Source organism: Mus pahari, chromosome 3 (assembly GCF_900095145.1).
Source record: "Mus pahari chromosome 3, PAHARI_EIJ_v1.1, whole genome shotgun sequence".
Lineage (NCBI taxonomy): Eukaryota > Metazoa > Chordata > Mammalia > Rodentia > Muridae > Mus > Mus pahari.
In genome coordinates this window covers 132960812-132979689 of record NC_034592.1, presented here as the reverse complement: position 1 = coordinate 132979689, position 18878 = coordinate 132960812, and the positions used below count along the sequence as shown (strand labels likewise).

Here is an 18878-nt window from a genome sequence, read left to right as displayed (position 1 = left end):
AGAAGAGGGCATCAGATTTTTGTTACAGATGGTTGTGAGCCACCATGTGGTTGCTGGGATTTGAACTCTGGACCTTTGGAAGAACAGTCGGGTGCTCTTACCCACTGAGCCATCTCACCAGCCCCTCATTCTTTTTTCTAAAGATGTTTTCATATTTGTGTGTGTTTAGAGCAACATCTCCTATAGCAACATTTCCTTCTGCTGTGTAGTTAAGACTTGCTATGAACACCCGATCCTGCCTCCGCTGCCCTGTGCTTGGAAGACTGCCCTGCTGCTCCTTTCAGATGGGGTTCTGACTGGTCAGTGAGAAGAAAAGGAGGTCAATGAATGGGTGTCCTCCAACCTCCCTGGATTGGGGTGAGGGGATTAAATAGAGAGGGACCTGTGTAAGCATTGAGTTTTCTGATGAACTTTGAATCTAGTGTGATCACAGCACAGAAAAGGAGGGGAAGAAGGAAGGTGAGGGCCTTTCTGCTTTGACAGTAGTTGACAGTACGATGAGTAGTAAAATCACGAATCTGAATAAGGAACTGAACTTATATCTAGAGACCAAATTTTGTATTTACTCTGATTCAAGCTATACGAGATCTAGACAAACTTGTGTGGCTGTGCCTAATATTAATATTATTTGTTCTGTCTGAAAATACACAATATGAGTAAGACTTGAAGGGTCTAGTATATGTTTAGTCCCTGAAAAATATTGGACCGTAATGTATGTTTCAATCTCTAAGCACAGCCTTTGAGAGTACAATTAAGTCATTTCATCCTTCTCCTTTCTCCCTACTTTTAAGTCTGAAACCCTGGAACAAATAGCTGAGAGGGCTGTTTTACAAATCAAGGCAAACCTGCCTGACAGGTTCTCTCTGCAGGCCTAAGTCCCTATCTGATACAGGCATACCTAGCCTTGTAGGATGGGGGTGGGGCTGCCCTTCTCCCAGCTGCCAATCCTCCCATAATCCAACCCTGTTGGTTGCCCGCTCTTTTACCTCTACCACTCATCACCCTGATCCCTTGGTGTGGCTCTTGCTTCCCCCCTCCTTCCTCTCTCCACATTCGTCCCCTCGGGACTCTCCCAGATGTTCCTGCTTCTGCCTATGCTCTCCCTTTCATGTATAGTAAATGTTGTCCTCCGCGATACCTAGGAGCCTGAGAGCAGGCATTTCCTCTCTCTCTCTCTCTCTCTCTCTCTCTCTCTCTCTCTCTCTCTCTCTTTCTTTCTTTCTTTCTTTTTTCCTTTCACCTCCCATTAACAGCTACTTGCTTTAAAATTCAGGACCATGTTTGGCTTTAATTATTGTTACTGTTTGAGTTTGACTGAAGTTTGGCTGCAGGACTTCCCAACTTTGAGTAGAGATGGCTGCAGTGGACATTGTGTATGTAATGGAATATGCAAACAAAGGACCCAGTGTCTTGGAAGAAGAAAATAAGTGCTCTGGGAGGCTGGAACATTCTATTAGATACAATCTCCCCAGATTAGGGCTCTGACTGCACCTAGGGTGGAAGGGCAGAGTTGGGAAGGCTTCAGCTGTCTGAGTCATTTGCTCTCTGATTCCTTAGTAGAGGAACTGCTACTGTCCTGAGGCCCAGCTGGGCAGGCCTAGCAATCAAAATCACCAGTGGAAGGTAGCTTGCAGGTTCTTTACAGGATTCTCCTAGCATTCATCTGTAGCAAGCTGTGAGGAAGACCAGAAGCTATGCCATGGTTAGTGTGGGGAACACTGTCCCCAGGCCAGGAGAACCTGCCTGCTGAGCTCTGAGTCTGATCTGCCGTAGTAACTGAGATGAACCGTGAGTCAGACTGTGGTTCTGTTGGTCAATGTGGTGATCTGAGCCCAGGCCCTTGGCCTGCTCCCCTCCCTGAGTGTGGATTTCCTGGGAGGGGGAGGCTTAAGAGCCCTGGCAGTGTAAAGCTGTGGTGCTTACAATATCACTGTCCAGNGTGTGCANGAAGGCAGTTGNTTGCTGTGCACACAGTAGGGAGACAGACTGGGAAACTGGAGGTCTCCTTTCTGTAAGTACTGACCCTTGCATTCCACATTCAGTTTGTGTGACAAATTTTATAAGTAGTTTAGAAATTGATAGAAAGGAGGTGATAGGAATGATCCTTCATCAATATATAAGAATCCATTTTCTTTTCTACTACAACCCAGTCACAATGGCATGATTCATAGAAATTCAGTTGCAGGGCACAAAAGGAGTTTCTGAGCTGCACAAGTTTCTCAGGTGTGCATGCTGTTGATTGTGTGTGCAGGTTGATTGGACAGATTGCACATCCAGTGACATCATCCATGTGGCACAACGCAAACATTTAATTATTCTTCAACATTGTTTTGTGTGGGCTTCAGTAGGGCTGGGTCTGCATGAAACCGCAAGGGGTCATGAGGGGCGCACAGTCTTTCTGATCACCTCCATTCACAGAGAAAGCTCTAGAGCATGGAGACAGATCAATAATAGCTGGAAAGTCAAAATACAACAGTTTAGGGGACAGTTTGAGTTATGTTTACAGGACTCATGATGTCTGTGTTTATTTAATTTGTATATACATACAATCACAGGTAACATAGGTCAAGTTCAAATTATTGCTGGTGTAGTTTCCTTAGGTATTTTGGTGAAAACTTGAATATATTTTTAAGCTTATATTTTTGGGGTTTTTTTTTCTCCATTCCATCATTTTTCACAAATCTTATACACATTCTTGATTATTGTATCTTTGTTGTAAGACTAGATGTCACATTGTGCCAGTGTGTATACTGTTTATAGTCCTGTTGCAAATTCTGAGTTTTCTCATGACATAGCTTTGGAATCAATGTTCACGTTATAAATTGTTATGCATTTTTAGATGGAACTCTCTATTCTGTGTATTCATTCCTTATATTGTACCTTGAATGCCTGAGAGTCTGTCTTCAATCTCTATTCTGTGGGTGAACCTTGCCTCTATAGTTCCTCAGTGCAGTCCAAAAGACTCCTTGCTAGGGTTCCCTCAGTTTGTGCTGTCTTTATTGTTTCTATTTCCATTTTTAGGTAATGAACAGTTATGTTTTCTTCACTTTTTACTTGATTTTTCTTCCCTTTATATATGGAATTCATTTGGTTTTTGTTTGTTTGTTTTTCTTTTCCAGTTGTTTGATTGCGTTTTCTGCGATTTTAGAAAGCGATTTATCCATCTCCTCTTTAAGGACTTCTATCGTCTTTGCATAGTTGGTTTTAAGGTATTTTTCTTGTGCTTTCACCTATATTGGAACATGCAGGACTTGCTGTGGGGGGGGGGTAGTTTTATTCCTTCGGTGACATATTTTCCTGGCTGTTATGGATTATGTTCCTAAGCTGGTGTCCTGGCATCTAGGTTTGGTGTGATTATAGGTCTTGGTGCTGATTTCTAGGTTTGTCTTCTCTTATATTTTGGGCTGTGAACCTAGCCTTTAATGGCTGAGCCATCTCTCCAGCCGGGGTTTGCCTTCTTAGGGTGGGCATTTTGTTTTTGAGTTTCTGTTTGTTCTCTGGATTTTCAGACAGTTTGTTGGCTGAATCTTGCCTTATTTACTGATCTATTTTTGGGTGTGTTCAAGGGTCAGTGCTTACTGGTTTTGGAGGTTGGGGGAAGAGGAATCAAGGAAAAAATGACCTTAGGAATCCATAGGACACTTGACAGAAGAGAGGTGAAGCTGCCTCTTATGTTCTAGTCCAGTACTAGCCGAAAGAGAAAACTGCATCTAGGCTACTAGGTAATGTGTTAGTTCTGTGGACAGCCTGCCTCTTTTTCGGGCAAGAGTAGCATGTGGTTGAAAAGGTGTGTGCCCATGTTAGGGCTGGGACATAGTTGAGGAGGGAAAAGAAGGACAGTTATGGATGGTCTGTGGTGTTTACAGGAAGCATGGGCACAGGGGGAGGAAACTTCCCCCTGAGAACTGTGTTTCAGTGCTAAGGTCGACTGTGAGAATTGGGTCTGAGGTAACAGATACTAGGGTAGGTCTTTGGACAGACTACCTAGTCTTCTGACAAGGATGGCTTGTGGTTGAGCAGGGGCTATCTGCCCATAGTTGCAGTATCAGATACAGAGATGGGGCATGAAGAGAAGGGAAAATGGGAATGGTCTGTTGTATCTACAGGAGGCATGGATAGAGAGGAAGCTGCTGCACTAGGGGCAACATGGAGTATTTGGACTCAGGTAACAGAAAGTTGGGAAGGTCTGGTGGCATCCTACCTGGTCCAGCAACCAACATCATAATACTGAGGCACCAGGTTCTCAGGGATCATTTATTTACTTCTATATTTACTTAGGGTTTTCATATTGTTTATCTTTAAAATTCTGTTTGTTTATTGGATAAAAAGTACTATGTGGGTGGGGCAGGTGAGTGAGCAGCTATTCTTTTGGGGGTTGACCTTAGTTCATATACAAACATCCAAACCCAAGTTCAGAGGCTCCTGCTCCTCTAGATTAGGATATCTTGCAACCTCTTCCCCAGTGTGTCACCTCTACATTCGTGGAAGACATTCGGTCTCACACACAAACACATATTAAAATGGGAAGAGAGCATGTTTTTAAATGTGCTTATAATTTATAAAGCAGTTACAACCAAAGAAACTGGTTGGGGTATAATACAAACCATGCACTGTTTTTGAAAAATCTTTTTTCTTGCATTTGGTTTTTAAAACTTTGCATTTTCTCCCACTGGTGCATATTTGTATGCAGTCATTAATCATAGGAAACGAAATGACTTCTAAGTGATCCTAACAGACATCCTTTTCCTTATCATGAAAGGGCAATACTTTTTTGTTTTGTTTTGGTTTTTCGAGACAGGGTTTCTCTGTATAGCTCTGGCTGTCCTGGAACTCACTTTGTAGACCAGGCTGGCCTCGAACTCAGAAATCCACCTGCCTCTGCCTCCCAAGTGCTGGGATTAAAGGCGTGCATCACCACACCCGGCCAGGGAGATACTTTTTAGTTTTCTCCAATGTTGAAACATGTGTATGCTTTACGCATATCTCTCCAATTGGAATAGCCCCCTAACCCACTGTCTATTATTGGCAAAGGAAACTACCACAGCCCACAGAGTGAGTGCTGGCCAGTGGTTTCTTTGATTTTGACTGTAATCCCATATTTCTTAGTTGAGGGACTGTCATATATTATTGGTCTGTCTTTACTTTAATTAGTGTTGCCACCTATTTTGTCTTCTGAAAATTTAATATATTATGTCATGAGTTTGTTGGTTTGGGGACTTTCTGTGGAGAATCAGTTTTAGTTTTCTCTTCTTGATCCTAAAGTCTCACTTCTGTGCATTTATTGGCATATCTATGATTTCCAGTTATAATAATCATCAGTGTTTGGGGGTTTGCTAAAATGATTCATGTGAGTAAGACATTTGTTTAGGGTTATTAAAACTTTCTCATACATTATCATCTATGTGTCATAATCAGCTTCAGTTCTCAACATTTCAGAGCATCTATTCATCTGAGGGAACCTCAATTGAGGGTATGCCCCTTCAGAATGGCTGGTTAGTATGTCTGTGAGAGGTTGTGTAGATTGATGACTGATGATTGAAGCCACTTCCACGGAGGGTGGCAATCTCCCTAGGCAAGGTGGCCTGGGCAGGGTAAGGGACCTTATTAGCTGAGCATGAGACAGTGACTAAACAAGAGAGCAATCCAGGAAATAGTATATGTCCATATTTTGTCCGAAACAGCACAGAGTTTCCTGTTTGCCTTCTTGAATTTTCTTGTTTTGTTCCAATATACACATTTCTCACTATTGAAATAAGAACGAGTATTCTGTACTATTGTATACTGGAAAGACACAAAATGTTATCTAATATCCCAATATGTGGCAACCAAGAGATTGCTTAGAGTGACAAAGCAGTCTTTGAACTTTTGAAGAGTTTAGGGACTATAAGGAAGAGTTGCAGACTATAAGGATCATTGAATTTAGACTGCATTTTTTTCTATTTTTGTTATTAGATATGCTCCTTATTTACATTTCAAATGTTATCCCCTTTCCTAGTTTCCCCTGTGAAAATCCCCTATCCCTTCCCCAATCTCCCTGCTCCCCAACCCACCCACTCCCACTTCCTGGCCTAGGCATTCCCCTATACTGGGGCAAAGAACCTTCACAGGATCAGGAGCCTCTCCTCCCATTGACTAGGCCATCCTCTGCTACATATGCAGCTAGAGCCAAGAGTCCCTCCATGTGTTTTCTTTGATTGGTGGCTTAGTCTCAGGGAGCTCTGGGGTTACTAGTTAGCTCATATTGTTGTTCCTCCTAGGGGGCTGCAAACCCTTTCAGCTCCTTGGGTACTTTCTCTAGCTCTTACTATGGGGACCCTGTGCTCCATCTAACGGATTACTGTGAGCATCCACTTCTATATTAGGCACTGGCAGAGCCTCTCAGGATTCAGCTATATCAGGCTCCTGTCAGCAAAATCTTGTTGACATCTGCAATAGTGTCTGGGTTTGGTGGTTGTTTAATGGGATGGATCCCCAGGTATGGCATTATCTGGATGGTCATTCCTTCAGTCTCTACTTGGAACTTGGTCTCTAACTCATTCCATGGGTATTTTGTTACCCCATCTAAGAAGGATCCAAGTATCCACACTTTGGTCTTCCTTCTTCTTGAGTTTCATGTGTTTTGCAAATGGTAACTTGGGTATTCTAAGCTTCTGGGCTAATATCCACTTATCAGTGAGTGTATATCATGTGTGTTCTCTTGTGATTGGGTTACCTCACTTAGGATGATATCCTCCAGATCCATCCATTTATTTGTCTAAGAATTTCATGATCATGGTTTTTAATAGCTGAGTAGTATTCCATTGTGTAAATGTACTACATTATCTGTATCCATTCCTCTCTTTAGGGACATCTGGATTCTTTCCAGCTTCTGGCTATTATAAATAAGGCTGCTATGAACATAGTGGAGCATATGTCCTTATTAAAAGTTGGAACATCCCCTGGGTATATGCCTAGGATTGGTATTGCTAGATCTTCAGTAGAACTATGTCCAATTTTCTGAGGAACCGCCAGACTAATTTCCAGAGTGGTTGTACCAGCTGGCAACACCACCAGCAATGGAGGAGTGTTCCTCTTTCACCACATCCTCACCAGCATCTGCTGTCATCTGAATTTTTGATCTTAGCCATTCTGACTGGTGTGAGGTGGAATTTCAGAGTTGTTTTGATTTGCATTTCCCTGATGATTAAGAGTGTTGAACATTNAACCTTCACAGGATCAGGAGCCTCTCCTCCCATTGACTAGGCCATCCTCTGCTACATATGCAGCTAGAGCCAAGAGTCCCTCCATGTGTTTTCTTTGATTGGTGGCTTAGTCTCAGGGAGCTCTGGGGTTACTAGTTAGCTCATATTGTTGTTCCTCCTAGGGGGCTGCAAACCCTTTCAGCTCCTTGGGTACTTTCTCTAGCTCTTACTATGGGGACCCTGTGCTCCATCTAACGGATTACTGTGAGCATCCACTTCTATATTAGGCACTGGCAGAGCCTCTCAGGATTCAGCTATATCAGGCTCCTGTCAGCAAAATCTTGTTGACATCTGCAATAGTGTCTGGGTTTGGTGGTTGTTTAATGGGATGGATCCCCAGGTATGGCATTATCTGGATGGTCATTCCTTCAGTCTCTACTTGGAACTTGGTCTCTAACTCATTCCATGGGTATTTTGTTACCCCATCTAAGAAGGATCCAAGTATCCACACTTTGGTCTTCCTTCTTCTTGAGTTTCATGTGTTTTGCAAATGGTAACTTGGGTATTCTAAGCTTCTGGGCTAATATCCACTTATCAGTGAGTGTATATCATGTGTGTTCTCTTGTGATTGGGTTACCTCACTTAGGATGATATCCTCCAGATCCATCCATTTATTTGTCTAAGAATTTCATGATCATGGTTTTTAATAGCTGAGTAGTATTCCATTGTGTAAATGTACTACATTATCTGTATCCATTCCTCTCTTTAGGGACATCTGGATTCTTTCCAGCTTCTGGCTATTATAAATAAGGCTGCTATGAACATAGTGGAGCATATGTCCTTATTAAAAGTTGGAACATCCCCTGGGTATATGCCTAGGATTGGTATTGCTAGATCTTCAGTAGAACTATGTCCAATTTTCTGAGGAACCGCCAGACTAATTTCCAGAGTGGTTGTACCAGCTGGCAACACCACCAGCAATGGAGGAGTGTTCCTCTTTCACCACATCCTCACCAGCATCTGCTGTCATCTGAATTTTTGATCTTAGCCATTCTGACTGGTGTGAGGTGGAATTTCAGAGTTGTTTTGATTTGCATTTCCCTGATGATTAAGAGTGTTGAACATTTTTTCAGGTGCTTCTCAGCCATTCAGTATTCCTCAGTTGAAAATTCTTTGTTTAGCTCTGTACTCCATTTTTTAATAGAGTTATTTGGTTTTCTGGAGTCCAACATCTTGAGTTCTTTATACATATTGGATATTAGCCCCCTGTTCTAGAGATTTCAGGTGTGTGGTCAAGCTGCTAGTGTATGTTCTCTCCAGATTCTTTTTGGAGTCACTCAGAGCTTTAAGTTTTCCTCTTAGGACTGTGTTCATTATGTCCCATAAGTTTAGGTGTGTTGTGGCTTCATTTTCATTAAACTCTAAAAGTCTTTAACTTCTTTAGTTTTTCCTTGACCAAGTTATCATTGAGTAGAGTGTTGTTCAGCTTCCACGCGAATGTTGGCTTTCTATTATTTATGTTGTTATTAAAGATCACCCTTAGACAATGGTGATCTGATAGGATGCATGGGATTATTTCAATATTTTTGTATCTGTTGAGATCTGTTTTGCGACCAATTATATGGTCAATTTTGGAGAAGGTACCCGAGGTGCTGAGAAAAAAGGTATATCCTTTTGTTTTAGGATAAAAAGTTCTATAAATATCAGTTAAATCCATTTGTTTCATAACTTCTGTTAGTTTCACTGTATCTCTGTTTAGTTTCTGTGTCCAGGATCTATCCATTGATGAGAGTAGGATGTTGAAGCCTCCCACTATTATTGTGTATAGTGCAATTTGTGTTTTTAGCTTTAATAGTTTCTTTAATGAATGTGGATGGATGATTTGGAACATAGATTCAGAATTGTGAGTTCATCTTGGTAAATTATACCTTTGATGAGTATGAAGTGTCCCTCCTTATCTTTTTTTATAAGTTTAGGTTGAAAGTTGATTTTATTCAATATTAGAATGGCTACTCCAGCTTTTTCTCAGGACCATTTGCTTGGAAAATTGTTTTCCAGCCTTTTACTCTGAAGTAGTGTTTGTCTTTGTCACTGAGGTGGTTTTCCTGTGTGCAGCAAAATGTTGGGTCCTCTTTATGCAACCAGTCTATTAGTCTATGTTTTTTTATTGGGGAGTTGAGTCCTTTGATATTAAGAGATATTAAGGAAAAGTAATTTTTGCTTCCTGTTATTTTTGTCGTTAGAGTTGGAATTTTATTCATGTGGTTATCTTCTGTTAGGTTTGTTGAACGATTACTTTCTTGCTTTTTCTAGAGCATAGTTTCCCTTCTTGTGTTGGAGTTTTCCCTTTATTATCCTTTGAAGGAGTGGACTTGTGGAAAGATATTGTGTAAATTTGGTTTTGTCATGGAATACCTTGGTTTCTCCATCTATGGTAATTGAGCGTTTTGTTGGGTATAGTAGCCTGGACTGGCATTTGTGTTCTCTTAGGGTCTGTATGAAGTTTGCCCAGGATCTTCTTGATTTCATTGTCTCTGGGGAGAAGTCAGGTGTAATTCTGATAGGTCTGCCTTTATATGTTACTTGACCTTTTTCCCTCACTGCTTTTAATATTCTTTCTTTTTTTGTGTGCATTTGGTGTTTTGATTATTATGTGACAGGATGAATTTCTTTTCTGGTCCAATCTATTTGGGGTTCTGTAGACTTCTATCTTCATGGGCATCTCTTTCTTTAGGTTGGGGAAGTTTTCTTCCATAATTTTGTTGAAGATATTTACTGGCCCTTTAATTTGGAAATCTTCCTTCTCTAACCTTTTATCCTTGCATTTGGTCTTCTCATTGTGTCCTGGATTTCCTGGATGTTTTAGGTTAGGAGCTTTTTACATTTCTCATTTTCTTTGATTTTTGTGTCAATGTTTTCTATGGTATCTTCTGCACCTGAGATTCTCTCTTCTATCTCTTGTATTTTGTTTGTTATGTTTGCATCTATGGCTCCTGACTTCTTTCCTAGGTTTTCTATTTCCAGAGTTTTCTCCCTTAGTGATTTTTTTTTTAATTGTTTCTACTTCCATTTTTAGATCCTGGATGGTTTTGTTCAATTCTTTCACCTGTTTGGATGGGTTCTCCTACATTTCTTTAAGGGAGGTATTTATGTCCGTCTTATATAGTCCTTCATCATCAGACATCACGGGAAGTGTCTTTAGATCCATATCTTGCTTTTCTGGTGTGATGGTGTATCCAGAACTTGCTATGGTGGGAGAGTTGGATTCTTATAATGCCAAGTAACCTTGGTATCTGGTGCTTCTGTTCTTATGTTTGCCTCCAGCCATCTGATTATCTCAAGTGCTCCCTGCCCTCAAAATATCTGATTGGAGCCTGTCCTTCCTGTAATCCCAGTTGAGTCAGAACTCCTTAGAGGCCAGTTTTCTTTGTGATCCTTTGATTCTGGGATCTTGTGATGCTGAGATTCTGGGTGTGTCAGAGTTCTTGGCAGTCAAGCTTCCTCTGAGACCCTGAGATCCTTGTGTGACCAAGTTCCTGGAATTCTGGGATCCTGGAATCCTAAAATCCTGGGCGTGTTAGAGCACCTGGAAGTGGTACCTCCTTTGGGGACCATGGGACTGTCCACTGAGTTTAAAACCAAGGTAGAGCAGTGCTGACCAGAAGGAACCTGAGCCACTGCTCGGGCCGGGTTCCTGCGTCCTTGCTCCAACTGGCTCCAGGCACTCCTGGTTCTGTTGGAACAGATGTTGTGTTCCACTCACCAGTGATCCTAAGATCCTGGGTGTGCTATAGCCCCTGAGGGGTGGAGAGTCCTCTGGGAACCATGGGACTGTCCTCCCGCTGAGTTCAGGCCCAAGGTGGCCTGGCGCTGGCACCAACCGTAAGGCATATCTTTTCATGAAATGATGACAATGAGCCTCTAGTGACTAGAATTACAGTGTACTTGATTGAATCATAAAAGCTCCAACATAGTATGATGACTTTGAACACTTGTCTCTCCTCTGTGGCTTTTTTGAGGAGCTTATGGAAGGATTTGTAGAGGAGCCTTTCAATTACAAAATGGGGATGTTATTTGAGTATCTATACCCTCATACCTTTTCCTTTTCTTTGTGTCCACTCTGTTGTTGAAACTCATCAATCCTTCTTCTGCTGTTATGTCCTCACTATGAAAGACTCTATGAGTCACAAAGATACTGTAGAAGAGATTGTCTTAGTCAGGGTTTCTATTCCTGGACAAAACATCATGACAAAGAAGCAGTTGGGGAGGAAAGGGTTTATTCAGCTTACATTTCCACATTGCTGTTCATCTCTGAAAGAAGTCAGGACTGGAACTCAGACAGGTCAGGGAACAGGAGCTGATGCAGAGGCCATGGAGGGATGTTCTTTACTGTCTTGCTTCTACTGGCTTGCTCAGACTGCTTTCTTATAGAACCCAAGAACCCAAGACTCCTCCCTTGATCACTAATTGAGAAAATGCCTTACAGCTGGATCTCATGGAGGCATTTTCCCAACTGAAGCTCCTTTCTCTGTGATAACTCCAGCTGTGTCAAGTTGACACAAAACTAGCCAGTACAGTGATTATTCTTCAATGCTATGCTACTTTGCTAGAATGATATTTATGTATTTTTTACTATGTATTTTTGTTTGTTTTTTCATATCGAAGACAAAGTATCTCTGTGTAGCCCCGGTTGTCCTGAAAGAAGGAATGTATGAGTTTGATAATCTATATAACTCTGACTCCATAGTGCTGGGAACAGATGCGGGCCTAAATGACTGGCTTGGTTTGTCTCTGTATTATTAGCTTATGAGCCTAGAATGTAAGTTTTTGTATATGAAAGCATATGTTGTAGTTCTGACCTTCATCCACATCTGGAATTTTGAAATTTGGCAGACAATATATTAAATTTACTAGGATGTCTTGTATTTATGACATTAAATCTACCTGGGTGTTCCATTGGATTGCAAGTGTTGGCATTATTACTACCTGTTGTGTTATTTTTCAATGTTTTGAATAAATATGAGTATTATCCATGTATGCATGAATATGTACATTATATGTTATGGCCTCATTCTCAAAGTATTCAGAATGTGGCCTCAGAACTCGTAAACTTGGTATAATGGATAGCTGTGGGCCTCCATGTAAATACTGGCAATTAATCCCAATTATTTGCAAGACTGTCAATAGATCTACTTAGCAACCTCTCCTGTCTATGTTGCTAATTCATGGTCAACATTTATACTGCTGATATTTTTATCTTTCTATTTATAACTGTTTAAACATGCATTCCCTTTTTAGTAAGATTTTATTAATATCACTGTTTAAACTGGCACACTTCATTTTCTGGAATGTGAATACACAAGCGGAATGAATGTACAATTCTTTGTATGAACTCCAGTAAAGAACTCTGAGGTCTTTCTACTTTTTTGTTTGATTGATTGATTGATTGATTGATTTTTTGCGGAGCAATCAGTGTCTTAATATGTACCTCATGCTGTCCCAAAACTCATTGCCTAGACCAGGCTGGCATCCACGTCAAGGAGATACACTTATGTCTACCTCCTGAGTGTTGGGGTAGCATGAGAATACACCAGCATCCTCATCCTTTTTATAGAATTTACCTGATGTGTGCTCAATATTGTTGATCTGTTTGTTTGTCCATCTTTATTAACTGTTAGCTGCCATTTCTCTTGCAACTCATTATCCATTTCAAGGGGTGCAAAAATGACAGAGGTGAACTTCGTTTGTTACTGAGTTTCCTTCTAAAATGAAGTTGGGATTACATGAGAACATTTGCTTCAGGAAATAATTGGAGGAAGCACCAGAATTATATGAACATATTCTCAATGAAGTATATACAGTGTTGTCAGTACTATGCTTTCTCATGTACACATTTGTGGAATATTTCAGGGTGTTGTGACCTATGATGATGTGCATGTGAACTTCACTCAGGAAGAGTGGGCTTTGCTGGATCCTTCTCAGAAGAGTCTCTACAGAGATGTGATGCTGGAGACCTACAGGAATCTTGCTGCTATAGGTAAGACAGTGAATTTTTTTCACTTTTTAAAATGTAGGGACAAGTGTTTATTTTTTATTGGTGTTTCTATTTGTAATTTCTGTTGAGAATGAGGAAGAATGAGGTGAATAAATCAAGCATGGTTCTAAGGTTCACTGAAGATAGTAATTTAAATTTTGCCTAATTTTTAATAATATAACATAATGTTCTTTGGTATTATATTTAGGCTACAGTTGGGAAGACCATTATACTGAAGAACATTTTCAAAGTTCTAGAAGACATGGAAGGTAATTTGCATGTGGAAACTGATAAGAATGTCTCTGAATAAATTTTAAGGTGTCCTGCAAATTTTAAAGAAAAGTAACTGGGTGGGGAAAAAGCTCTACTTTAAGTTATGGATGATCACTAAATTCTCACAAAACCATGTGCATCAATGTCTGGTATCTAATTTGTGCTTGTGCAGCATTCCTCTGCGTGCAAAAATAAAGAAACAATGCCTCAACAGATCTCACCATTAGGATCACAGCCCAGTAGAGCTTATGCTGTAGAACTGCCAATCTGTTCAATCCACTACCACACAGATATTTCAAAGGGTACACACATTGATTAGGTGATGAACCTATGTCCAAAACCTTCTAATAAGAAAATAGTCCACAGTAAAGCTGGAATCACTCATATACTTGTAATAATGTTGCTAAGTTTAATGATAGGGACAGTTTATGAGAGTCAAGGATGTGTAGAGAGACCTTAATCCCTGTACCACGTGTGTTTAAGGAAAAAAGGGCAAACTGTTTGAATGTGATGTGGAACCTCTTCACTTGCTCTTCTTCTTTTCATATTACTATCATATGTCACAATGGATACCAGCCATATTAATATAGAAATATTGAAAGTAGCAATGAACCTCTCTCTCAATCAGAACAATAATTAGAAGATACATAGTAGTCCTCATTTTGAGTAGCTTCTTTGAATGTGCTACAAGTTTACAAATAATTCAATACCAACTTTATTGGGGCCATGTACAAACTCACACTGCAGAATATCGCTATGAGTACTAAATATGGAAATACTTCTGTTTTCCTTGGTTCACTTTCCAAATGTATTATGACTCACAGTATAGCAAAATTTATGAATACAATCAGTGTGGTAAAGTTCTGGATTCTTCCACTCTCTTCAAATACTTAACAAGTCTCTTACAGAAAAATGATGCTGTAAATGTGAGCCATTTATTCAGTGCTCTTACATGACATGCATCTTCAAAGATGCAAAACAGCATCTTTGTTTTACATGAAGGTAAATACCATGAATGTAAAATACTTATAATACCTTAATATCTGATTGCTCTTTATAATTAGACCAAATTTTAAAATTACTTCACACAGATAAAAAGACTCATCAGTGTAATGAATGTGGGAAAGCTTTCACATGTGCCAATTATCTTTGCAGGCATGAAAAAAGTCATATTGAAGAGAAACCCTTTGAATTTGCTCAGTGTGGTAAAGTCTTTGCATATCAGAGCCACCCTCAAAGTCATCAACGAATTCATACTGTTGAGAAACCCTATGAAGTTATTCAATATCTTGAGGCCTTTGCATATCACAGTAGTCTCCAAATACATAGAAGAACACATGGTGGAGACAAATCCTATGAGTACAACCAATGTGGTAAAGCCTTTGCATGTCAGCATCCTCTTCAAAGGTATAAAAGAGTTCATATAGGTGAGAAACCTTATGAATATAATCAATGTGGTAATGACTTTGCACAACACAGTCATCTTCAACAGCATGAAAGAATTCATACTGTTAAATGTAAGCAAAGTGGAAAAGACTTTGCACGTTATACTAATCTCCGAATATATCAAAGAACACATACAGGAGAGAAACCTTATGAATGTATGTTCTGTGATAAAGCCTTTATACATCGCAGTCATCTTGAAAGGCATGAAAGAATTCATACTGGGGAGAAACCCTATGAATGTAACCAGTGTGGTAAAGCCTTTTCACAAAACAGCAGTCTCCAGTTACATAAAAGAACACATACTGGAGAGAAACCCTATGAATGTAAGCAATGTGGTAAATCCTTTGCATGTCAGAGTGGTCTCCAACAGCATAAAAAAACACATCATGGAGAGAAATCCTATGAATGTAAGCGATGTGGTAAAGCCTTTGCATGTCAAAGTGATCTCCAACAGCATAAAGGAACACATACTGGAGAGAAATCCTATGAATGTAACCAGTGTGATAAAGCCTTTGCACTTCGCTGTCATCTTCGGAGGCATCAAAGAATTCATACTGAAGAGAAACCCTATAAATGTAATCATTGTGGTAAATTCTTTGCACAAAGCAATCATTTTGTACGACATAAAAGAACACATACTGGAGAGAAACCCTATGAATGTAATCAATGTGATAAAGCCTTTGCATGTCAAACTAGTCTCCTATATCATAAAAGAACACATACTGGAGAGAAACTCTATGGATGTAATGAATGTGGCAAAACCTTTGTAGTTCAAAGTTATCTTCAGATACATAAAAGAACACATACTGGAGAGAAACCCTTTGGATGTGACCAGTGTGATAAAGCATTTGCACAAAACAGTCATCTCCTAACACATAAAAGAATACATACTGGAGAGAAACCCTATGAATGTGAGCAATGTGGCAAATCCTTTGCAAGTAATAGTAATCTCCAAGTGCATAAAAAAACACATACTGGTGAGAAACCCTATGAATGTAAGCAATGTGGTAAAGCCTTTGGGTTTCAAAGTGGTCTCCAAAAACATAAACGAACACACACGGGAGAGAAACCCTATGAATGTAATCAATGTGATAAGGCATTTGCATGTCAAACTAGTCTCCTGAATCATAAAAGAACACACACTGGTGAGAAGCCATATGAATGTAGTGAATGTGGTAAAGCCTTTGTACTTCACAGTTATCTTCAAATACATAAAAGAACACATACTGGAGAGAAACCCTTTGAATGTGATCAGTGTGATAAAGCCTTTGCTCGAAACACTCTTCTCCTAAAACATAAAAGAATACATACTGGACAGAAACCCTATGGATGCAAGCAATGTGGCAAAGCCTTTGCAAATCACAGTAATCTCCAAGTGCATAAAAGAATACATACTGGAGAGAAACCCTATGAATGTAAGCAATGTGGTAAACCCTTTAAGTGTCTAAGTGGTCTGCAATATCATAAAAGAACACAACACATACAGGAGAGAAATCTATGAATGTAATCAATGTGATATAGTCTTTGCATGTCAGACATCTTCAAAGGCACTAAAGAAACTATACTTTACAGAAACCCTTTCAATATATTTAATATTGTGAAGCTTTTGTACATTTCTATAGTCTTCATCTTTACGTAAGAAATCCATACTGGAGGGAAACTTGAATGTACTACATTGGATCAAGCCTTTTCACATTTCACAAGACATAGTCATCATGAAATAATTCATACTAGGGTAAGACTTGAATGTATTTAATATGGTAAAACATTTGTACATTTCTTCCATCTTCATCATCATGAAAGTATATCTCCTGAAGAGAAACTCTATGACTATAAAGATTTGGTTATATGTATAGCTGTCATACTTCCATTCAGTTACACAAGATTATTTTTCTGGAGAAAAAAATGTGACAAATGCCAACAATCTATTCAAGCATTATGATGTGATATGCCTCTTTCTTTTGTTTGAACTTGCAAACAAAGTAATCCTTGTCTATTTTGTTTGCACTTATAATCATATTCCTCAACAATTATATGAAATAGCCCATCCAGGTATAAAGCTTTTTATTTTGAAAGATTTGGAGTAGGTATTGAATGTTGCTGTATGTCTTGCAAATATATTTACAAAAGTGCTTTATATTTTTCTGTAATAAAACATTATGTCTAAAGCAGCTTATAAAAGAGGTTAACCTGGCTTAACCAAAATAGTCATGAGCAGCAGGTGAAGGGAGGGAGATGGGATGGAATGGTGGGTTCAACGTCAGGTGGGAGAGAACAGGAGAGATGGCTACATGGCCATGAATATGAATGGAAATCTCCAAGTTATGGGAGAGAAGGAAGGGGAAATCTCCAGGAAGAGAAAAAAATCCTGGGATAAGGGAGATGCGCAAGAATCAGTGGAGGTTACCCTAGCTGTGAGTCACAAAATTGGGGATATGGAACCTGAGGAGGCCATCTCCTGTAGTCAGGCAGGAACCCGAGTGGGGCAATAGAGACACCAACCCTCCCTCAAAAGTTTCAATCCTAAAATGATCCTGTCTACAAGAAATGCAGGCAAGGGGGATGGAGCAGAGACTTAGGGAATGTCCAAACAGCTAACTGAGGGAAGTTCTAGAGAGTTAAGGGAAGGCACACCACAACCTTGGGTGTCACCATACATGGGATTAGGTCCCTGTCTGAATTAAAAAAAAAAAAAACAAAAACAAACAAACAAAAAAACAAAAACGAAAGTTAAGGCAAGCACATCATCAATATTCATTGGTAACTTTTAAACATTTTAATATTTATCCTTTGTTTCCTTTTTCTTTTCATCTTTTTTATATTTCCTCCATCATTATCTGTTGCCATCTTTTACTTCCATTCTCTCTTCCTTCCTTCCTTCCTTCCTTTCTTTCTTTCTTTCTTTCTTTCTTTCTTTCTTTCTTTCTTTCTTTCTTTTTCTTTCTTTCCTGTCTTCATTTACTTTTGGTTTGTACTGTAGCTAAGGATGACCTTGAACGTCTTAACTTCTCCCTGCCTGCTCTTAGGATGACAGGCATGCCCAATTTCTTTGTTTCTTGCCAGCTGTTTGCTCACAGCAACAACAAAATAAAATAAATACACACAGCTGTGCTGAGCTCTGTTCTTATTTTACCTTCCAGGTTTATTGCAGATCCTCAAGTGATTGAAAGTAGTCACATATTTTAAAGTCTGGAATTCTACATCTGGTTCTGCCCAGTTCTCTTCTGCTTCTAGTCAGGCAGCCACCTTCCTGGGTTTGTCCCTCCCAATATATCTCTTGTGTGAGGTTTGTTGTGTGATGTGACTTTGGGGCATTTCTTGGTTCTCTGTTGCCAGGTGTACTGCCTGGTTTTGTGTGTCAACTGGACACAAGCTGGAGTTATCACAAAGAAAAGAGCCTCAGGTGAGGAAATGCCTTCATGAGATCCAGCTGTAAGGCATTTTATCAATTAGTGATCAAGTGGTGAGGGCCCATTGTGGGTGGTGCTATCCCTGGTTCTGGTAGTCTTGGGTTCTATAAGAGCAAGCCAGTCAAGTCAGGCGATGCAAGCCAATAAATAACATCCCTCCATGGCCTCTGCATCAGCTCCTGCTTTCTGACCTGCTTAGTTCTAGTCCTGACTTATTTGGTGATGAACAACATCATGGAAGTGTAAGCTGAATAAACCCTTTCCTCCTCAACTTGCTTCTCAGTCATGATATTTTGTGCAGGAATAGAAATCCTAAGACATTGTTGGTACCAGCATAGTGGGGTATTCCTGTGACAACCTGACCATGTTTGGGGGAGGAGTGTAGAAGGACTTTGGAACTTTGCTCTAAAAGAGCCATTGGGATGCTAAGAGCTCTGTGGAATGTTCTGTAGGAGCTTGGAAGATAACGTTGAGAACAGTGCAGAAGATGGGGACCTGCTTGTGAAATTACTGAGGGAAGATTAAAGACTCTTA

At 39.9% G+C, this 18878-nt stretch overlaps 1 protein-coding gene across 1 annotated transcript in view; it reads left to right on the top strand.

Annotated features, from left to right (window-relative positions):
• Positions 1–17805, top strand: part of LOC110317967 (zinc finger protein 431-like) — a 20294-nt gene extending 2489 nt beyond the window's left edge. The window contains exons 2-4 of the mRNA XM_029536997.1: positions 13092–13218; positions 13424–13484; positions 14644–17805. Coding sequence (XP_029392857.1) covers positions 13092–13218; positions 13424–13484; positions 14644–16435 — 1980 coding nt within the window. The 3' untranslated portion in view covers positions 16436–17805. The remainder of the gene's footprint in view (positions 1–13091; positions 13219–13423; positions 13485–14643) is intronic.
• The last annotated feature ends 1073 nt before the right edge of the window (positions 17806–18878 follow it).